The sequence below is a fragment of the Corella eumyota genome, chromosome 4 (genome assembly GCF_963082875.1).
Source record: "Corella eumyota chromosome 4, kaCorEumy4.1, whole genome shotgun sequence".
NCBI classification, from domain to species: Eukaryota; Metazoa; Chordata; class Ascidiacea; order Phlebobranchia; family Corellidae; genus Corella; species Corella eumyota.
This window is the reverse complement of record NC_137493.1, coordinates 3,004,561-3,012,330: the sequence shown is the minus strand read 5'-3', so window position 1 is coordinate 3,012,330 and position 7,770 is coordinate 3,004,561. Positions and strand designations below refer to the sequence as shown.

Sequence of the window (7,770 nt, the reverse complement as noted above, 5' to 3'; positions counted from 1 at the left end):
AAAACCTTAATTTTAAATCCAACTGTATTGCAAGCATTTTATGACAAATTTATACAAAAAACTTTAATAAATTTTTAAATTCAACTTAGATATTAATATGCACTTATACATAACTTAATCAATATATTTTAATGCCTTCAATAATATAACTAAGCACAGGTTCAAATAAATTAAATTGAAAAAATTATGGCACGACAGTTAATTCATGTGAAGGCTGAACGCCGCTTAATGCATTTCGTAAATAGAATCGATCCGATTTGCCTTTTAAAGAATAATCAAAAGCAAATTAATTGCAAGCGGGATACTATTAAAAAGAAATAGAAAATATCACAATGATCTTTAATAAGGGCGCAGTGGAATTTAGTTGAGTTAATAAATTATAAAAAAAATTCAAATTAAATTAAATATTTTAAGTCTACTTTAGTTTTCGTTTAATTATAGTTTACAACATTTTACAACAAAATTGCCAAAGTGCATTTATAAATTAACTAAATTAGGAAAACTAAAATTCCGATGCTATTAGGTTTACAAAATAATTAGAAGCCTCTCTACATGGCAGTAAAGTAATATTAGCTGTAACACTCTGGGTGTGCCTGATATAAATGATTCATAAGAAATTAGTAAAATTAAAACAACAAAGCAGCGTTTATGACAGTGATTAACATGTTTACTTTCGTATTTAAAATGTTTTTGTTATTAATTTCTTTGTGGATTTTTAAATGAAGTTTAGTAAATATAATTTTGACATTTTTTTAAAACAAATTTGTCGCCAGGATCTCTAGAGACGAGAGATGATCATTTTTTCGCGGTTTAATCAACTCGAAAATCGAGTGTTAGCACAACCCACTGAAGCAACTAATTAACTTGTTTTTAGAGATACGGGAATTGCAGAAGATAAAACTGCAAAAATAAATATTGTTCTCGTTAATTTGTCCATTTTATGCATTATTATTACTATTTAGTTTACTGTTTTCCATATTAATCTAAACAGATTATATTTTGTTTTTTAACTGGCATTTATACTTATTTTAAAACTATATTTATCCCCGATATATTTATCATATGTCAACCGCAAACTCCCCTAATTTATAGTGATGTCATAATGAGGCTGTAAACCCACACAGTGGCGGATCGTGTGATCGATTTGAGCTTGAAATAGAGATGTGTGCAAAGACAAATTGGCCGACGCCGAATAAATAATTCACGCATACAAATCACTCCATTAATGCCAAGTTATATAACCGTGTAAAAAAGCGTAAGGGCAGACGTGTTATAAGATAATCCTGTCAGGGTCAAAGATTATTAAAAAGAACAAATATTTTGAAGTCATTTTTACTTCTGATATACTACTCACCAATCATTTCAAATCGGGTGGGGTCATCGGCTTGTAATTGCATCGATGACCTCATATGCCAAACCAATACGATAAATACTAAAGGCGCAATGTATCGATCCTTATCTGTGAAGAAAGGCACCTTGGAATTAATTTGATGATATAAGGGAACAGAGCGAGAATATAAACTTGCGTGCGAGCTAGTAAGTGCGCATCAATAATGGATAATAAGTTTGCTGCGCACGCATAAAGCGGTCCGGGGTTAAGTTTCTTAAGTTATATTGCTGCAAAGAAAAGTTCGATAACATCTCCGCAAAACACGTTGAAAGCAAGCAATAAAATTTTATTAAAGCGGAGCCTTACTGTGAAAAGTTAATAGTAAAAAGTAGCTTTTAAAAACTAGATTTTTATGAATTTTTGGCAGAGTATTTTATAAGTATAGCCCGATTTTTGCTGTACAAATAGATAAAACATACAGATATTATACATTTTAAACTGAAGTGACTTAAAAAAATGCCAATTAGATAAATGCAAACAAAAAATTAAAACGCCGATATCGATTTTACATAAAATAGGCTTCTCCAGCGCGGGGATAAATTGGCAGGGGTGTTATTAAATCAATCTTTGTTTTAGTTTTGGAAACAAATTTAATAAAGCACTTTAATGGTGAATTTTAAATTTAGTAAACTTTAAAGTTATTTTGAATGTAGGCTAAAGAAGTTATGTTTGATGTTTTTATTGCTATATTTTTTGTGATTTTACAGTTAAATTTTTTCAAATCTGAAAAAATGCAGTCGGTAAAACAAGTTTCCGAAAAGGATATATTTTTAAGTTGGAACGAAAATGGAAATAACAATAAAAATATCGAAGAATTGACCTCGGATGCCATGTATAGTTTTAACGACAGCATTCGAATCAAAAGCTACAAACAACTTTCGCAAAATCGCAATGCGAGGTGCAAGTATTTATTGAAACCTACTGGCATATTACTTGTTTCAGTAGGGTTAATGTGCGTCGGAATAGCACTTACAGTTTATCATTTTATGTACGAAGATTCGCTGGCCGGACCGGTTACTACATTACCTTATTTTACATATGGACCTATATCATTTGCTACAGGCGTAGTATTGTTTATGATCGGGTTAGTTTGGTTTTCGGTGAAATATCACAAATGGACAACAGGGAAAGCCTCTCCTATTGCAAGTGCAGCGGTTGCTGCCCTTGTTACGAGTGCAACTATAACTTCGGAGCAACTCGGTGCAGAACGCGGGGTTTTGAAAGACGTATCGCCGCCTAACAAACAATCGGTTTAAATAAAAATTAACGCAAGACAAAGCAAAGTTTTCGGGGTAATGAGACTACTTTTCCTTTTTTCCAAGAGTGATAACTGGACGATGGAAGACACTTAACAATATACAACAAGACATTTTACATAGAAAATTTGTGTTACTTTGTAAAACATGCCGTGCCTTTGGTGCTAGTTTATTTTGTTCAATCGTTTAAACAGAATAATCTAATTTGCATGAAAACAAAAATTCATGTCATTTAATATTGCTTTAAAATAAATTATTTGTTTTGAGCAAATAACTTTTTTTATTTTTGACTGCATAATATTAGTAATCAACAACTTAATTCTTAGACTCCAAAAAATTCAACACACAATACAATAATCTTGAGTAGAAAAAAATGTTGACTTAATACGAATCCGTGGTAATATATACATAAGTAATTTGTACATTTTAAAGAAAAGTTTTTTTGATATTTTTAAAAACACAAACGCCAGCCTAACATGTTACTTGTTATCTGTAATTGGAATATTGCTAACAGACACTGTATCCCCTTCCTCTGTCTTTGATTTTTCTTTCATTTTCTCGTCACCGGCGTTTTCAGTTTTGTGACCACTTTTGTTTAAAGTAGTGGGCTGTGAGATGCTAGGAAGATGCTGGTCATTTTCTTTCGGCTTATTAGCTGCAGCACCATTAGGCTGAAAGTTATGTTGTGCACCTGCATAGCTCTGCTGTTGCCACAAATGATTATTTGGGTCATTCGGATGAAATTGTTGAGACCCTTGCTCCCAAAACTGATTTAGTGAAGGTGGCTGATGAGTTTGCTCGTTTGCAACATTACTGGGATAAAGAGGTAGTTTCATGTTTGGCTCTGATTGATAGGAGTTGCCTGCCATTTGAGCAACTGGGTTTATTGTGATTGGTGTTGCAGGTGCACTAGCAAAATTACCGTCATTAGTTACTGATGGGCTTCCATATTGATCATATGATTGCCGTCTTCCACCTAACTTATGGCGCATATTTTGTGAACGTGGCTTTGGCGTACAGCTTCGATTAGCAAGAGGAGACGGAGAACCTATCATGTGATGCATATTCGGAGGTGGAGTATGTTGAGCCATCTTGGGGCTGGGACTTCCAAATGACATTGAGTCGATCGAAGACGCCGGCGATTTTTTTGGCTGGTTTGATCTACTGTTCGGTCGGCTTTGTTGTGGGGTAACAGCTTTTGGCAAAGTAGGAAGTCGAACCGGTGACACTTTTTCACCTATTGTGCAAGGTGACTTCATTATAATTGAAATAGCACCTGATGGCAGCTGCCCAACAGGATTTCTTTGCTTATTTCCACCTATAGAGTGAATGCTAGGATCCTGTGGTAGGGTTGGAAAATTTGTTGCAAATTTTGGATCTTGTGCAGCATGTCCCTGTGGAAAACCTTCTGGGTTGTTTCGATTGTTGTTGTTAATGTTTGGATGCATTTGAGGTTGTCCTATCATCATATTTTGTTGATTTTGCATCATTTCTGGTGTCATCTGAAATGTGCGATTCTGTTGCATTATTTGCGATACTGGAGAAAAGTTGTTGTTAGCATTCATTCCGCCTTGAAACTGTGGTTTTTGCAACTGTTGCTGAAGCATTTGTTGTTGCTGTTGCAAGTGTTGTGGATGGAATCTTTGTCGTTGATCAAACTGATTGAACTGCTTGTTTGAATTTAATTGGTTCATGTATAAATGTTGCTGCTGTTGGTTGATAAGAATTGGCTGTTGTTTTTGAGGAAAATTTTGTTTCGTAGGATCAAAGTTTTGTGTAAAGTTGTGAGAGTGTGTACTGTTTTGTCTTTGAAACATTTGCTGTTGATTTGTCGTCATTGAATTGTCTACAGGTGCGTTATTGCCCATAGAATAACCCATTGATTGTGAACCAACATCACTTCTGTTAATCGTTTCTATTATTTTTGAGTCTTGAGGTGAAGGGTAATTCATTTTAATTGCACCTGGGTTCATAATTCCCATGTTAGTATGACCCATTTGATCGGGGCCTTGAACTCGGTGAAATCTTGGGTTCATGAACCCATCCATATTAGGGGGCTGCCCCATTATCTCACCCTGACCATAACCAACTGCAAAACCTCCTGCAGCAGTTGGTGTTGTGGGTGCAGATCCTTTTGGTGGTTTCTTTTTTCTCGTTTGCTTTTTGCGCTTGGGTTTAGGCTGAACGCCAGCAGCAACTGTTGTTGTTGATCCCATGCTTGCCATACCTACACTAGCTTCTGTTTGTAATAGGTTGACTAATAAAGAGCTAGTCATAGCAGTGCCTGTTGTACCAGACTTGTCACTTTCTTGTGCAGCAGACTTTCCTTGTGGCATTTGTTGGTTAAAAGAAAAGGGAAACTGGGTGTTGCTACCAGGAGGAATCATTTGGTCTCCAACTTTGTACATCTGGCCACTTTGGGTTGAATCTGGGCCCCAGTTAACTTGAGAGTTTCCCATAGCATTGATAGGTTCTGTAACTTTACCATGAACGTGCATATTTCCAGTCATTGAAGAACTTTGGTTCACAACACTAGGATTTGAAGCACCTGTTTAACAATTAGCAGTTTTTTAGTGTTAATTTATTATGGTTGTGTTAAAGAAAAAATGATTTAAAAAAATTCATTTTACCTGGATTCATTATTTGATGTGTTGGTTTGTTGTTTCTATTTTGAAGCATTTGAGAGTTGGTTGGCACCATCTGTGCTCTTGCAAACATCCTCATACCATTTATGTTGCCAGGAGCAAAGTTTGTTGTATTAGGAGTGAAATTCATAGAGTTGGGAATAAAGTTTGGTGTAGAGGGTGATTGTGTAAAGTTGGGTGTACCAGGAGTGAAATGGGGGGTCCCTGGTTTAAAATCGGTTGTGGATTGGTTAAAATTTGACCCATCTACCTTCTGCATATCAGAACCAATATGGTTGTTAGGAAGCATATGTTGTGCACTATTGTTCGGGGAGAAGTTAACCATTGAATGAGTCGGATTAATTTGGTTAGGCAATTGATTTGGAAAAGTAGAGCTTTGGCCCTGGGTGTCATGTATATGTGTCGTGGGTCCAGGAATTGTAGTCCCAGTTGGCGGGAGAAGACTCTGAAGCTGTACATCCATTATATCCTCTTCCAAATGTTGATCCCAACCAATATTTTGAACAGTCGGAGACATTTGAACTTGTGGGGTTTGTTGTGGAAAATTGATTTGATTATTTGGTTGGGCTGCAGTATTGTGCATATATTGGTTCATTATTTGATTTTCATTTAAATTGTATGCACCGGTGTTAGAAACATCCCCTTTAATTTGTTGGGTCTTGTTTATTTTGTTTTGTTTATCCTTCGATTTTCGATTTCGCTTTTTAGTTGGTTGTGTAACTACCGGTGGATGGGCAACAAGATTACTTGGTATGTTTGTTAATGTATGAGCATCTAAAAATAAAAAATTATGTACAATAAAAAAAATTTTATCTAAAAAATAGCAAAATTTTTTTTTTAATTTCATAGAAACTGTATATATATATTTGTATCGGAAAAAATTAGATAGTGTTGTATATACATACTTGTTGTGCCTGCATCTCCGCTTTGTTGTTGAAAAATAATTTGTTGTGTGTTACCATCACCATCATCAAAAGAAAGTTTAATCAAATCCTCCCCTACACAAAAATATGAAATTAAAAAACCTCCCAAAGTTATAACATGTTAAAACATAAAAACACATAACACAAGTATATGAGATGTATTTTATAATTTAAACCAATAATGTACCAGTTTTCTAATGTTCTAGTTGTAAAATATATATACCTGAAAATCTGAAATATTCTTAATCTCTCACTGTTTGAATTAAACCTGTTTTTATCTCATGCTATTAATAAAACTTTTTTTAAATGCTGCTTGATTTCTTTTCTATTCTGTTCTTGGATGCTACCAATAATTGTATATAAAGCTAAACAAATTAATATTTTTCTTAGTTGTCAAGTGAACTGTTATTACAATTATAGATATAAATAAATGTAAATCAATTAAATAAAAAAAACATCCTTATATAAAATCTTATCATGCTATAAAATACCTTCTACTTGCACAGACAATATTCCGAGTTCGTTTAATTGGCTGCTGTTTGATTTTGCGAGTAATTTCAGTTTCTCTGCAGCCTGTCTTGGAATACTGAAAGTAACTTTGACACTGTTCCATGGCTCCACGCTTGTAACAATGCATCCTAAAAAAGTACATTAAAAAAATCAGAGGGTTGTACAGGTCTAAGTGGGTTGTAATAAACGAGTTTGACATTCCGCCATATAAGCCGACAACGTGGTGTAGTGGTAAGAACACTTGCTACACCACTATAAAGTTGTGGGTTTTATCCCCACTGGTCTCCTGCTGTACCGCCCTTGAGTAAGGTGCTAAAAACAGTTTAAGCTCCTGCTGAGCAAGAACCTAATCGGGACTGGGTCGGAGTGTCTGTTGTTACTCTATGTTTAGGTCGCCATTCAACCTTTACACATAGAGGATAAAGATATATATATATACAAAAAAAAGCAACAGAAAACCTATTAAAAAACAATAAATGTTAACCATACTTGAGCCCACAACTCCTGATAGCTTGGATTTCAGTTTGTCAATATTTTCTTGAATGTCCTCGCCGTAGTAATCGCCTTTCCATATTAGCGCTACATTCATTTTTAAATCCTATGCAGATCTACAAATAACTTTTATCTGTTAATTACAAAGCATGGTCAGATAGTATAAAGTCTCCAAATGCCCAACAGCCAAAGAAACGCAGCTTAGGGTTTGTTATTAAAGAGCCTTATTGCTTGATTGTAAAACTAGTACTTCTCTGTTAGTTTGTTAAATTGTTAGAAACATTATCTAAATTTTAAACAAGCATCAAGCAGGTACATTACGTAAACACCGAAGTAGTATAGCGTGTCGAGTACCTACATTTAACACCTTACGGTACCACAATAGTGTTATGACACCATACTTATCGTTTTTCTACTTTATTCTAATAAAAACTAAATTGACTTCTAGTTATAGGGTTTAGCAATTTTATTTTGTTAAACTTCCGTGTAGTGTTATTTTTTAAAAATATTGAATATTTGACGCTCGATTTTTTCATACAGTGGTTTAAATAATT

The 7,770-nt window shown here is 34.5% G+C and overlaps 1 protein-coding gene across 1 annotated transcript; it reads right to left on the bottom strand.

The window, feature by feature from the left end:
- Positions 1 to 2,900: 2,900 nt before the first annotated feature.
- On the bottom strand, positions 2,901 to 7,350 carry LOC145750161 (uncharacterized). The gene is made up of 5 exons (XM_082566123.1): positions 7,214 to 7,350; positions 6,706 to 6,852; positions 6,197 to 6,289; positions 5,277 to 6,065; positions 2,901 to 5,194 (listed from the first exon to the last, which is right to left on the bottom strand). The coding sequence occupies exons 1-5, from the start codon at positions 7,311 to 7,313 to the stop codon at positions 3,126 to 3,128; spliced, it is 3,198 nt and encodes a 1,065-aa protein (XP_082422249.1). The 5' UTR covers positions 7,314 to 7,350; the 3' UTR covers positions 2,901 to 3,125.
- Positions 7,351 to 7,770: the final 420 nt, after the last annotated feature.

Coding starts and splice junctions, on each gene's coding strand:
- LOC145750161 (XM_082566123.1), bottom strand. CDS start 7,313: ATGAATGTAGCGCTAATATGGAAAGGCGATTACTACGGCGAGGACATT. Junction 6,853..7,213: donor ATCAGGAGTTGTGGGCTCAA/GTATGGTTAACA, acceptor GTACTTTTTTAG/GATGCATTGTTACAAGCGTG. Junction 5,195..5,276: donor ACATCAAATAATGAATCCAG/GTAAAATGAATT, acceptor ATTGTTAAACAG/GTGCTTCAAATCCTAGTGTT.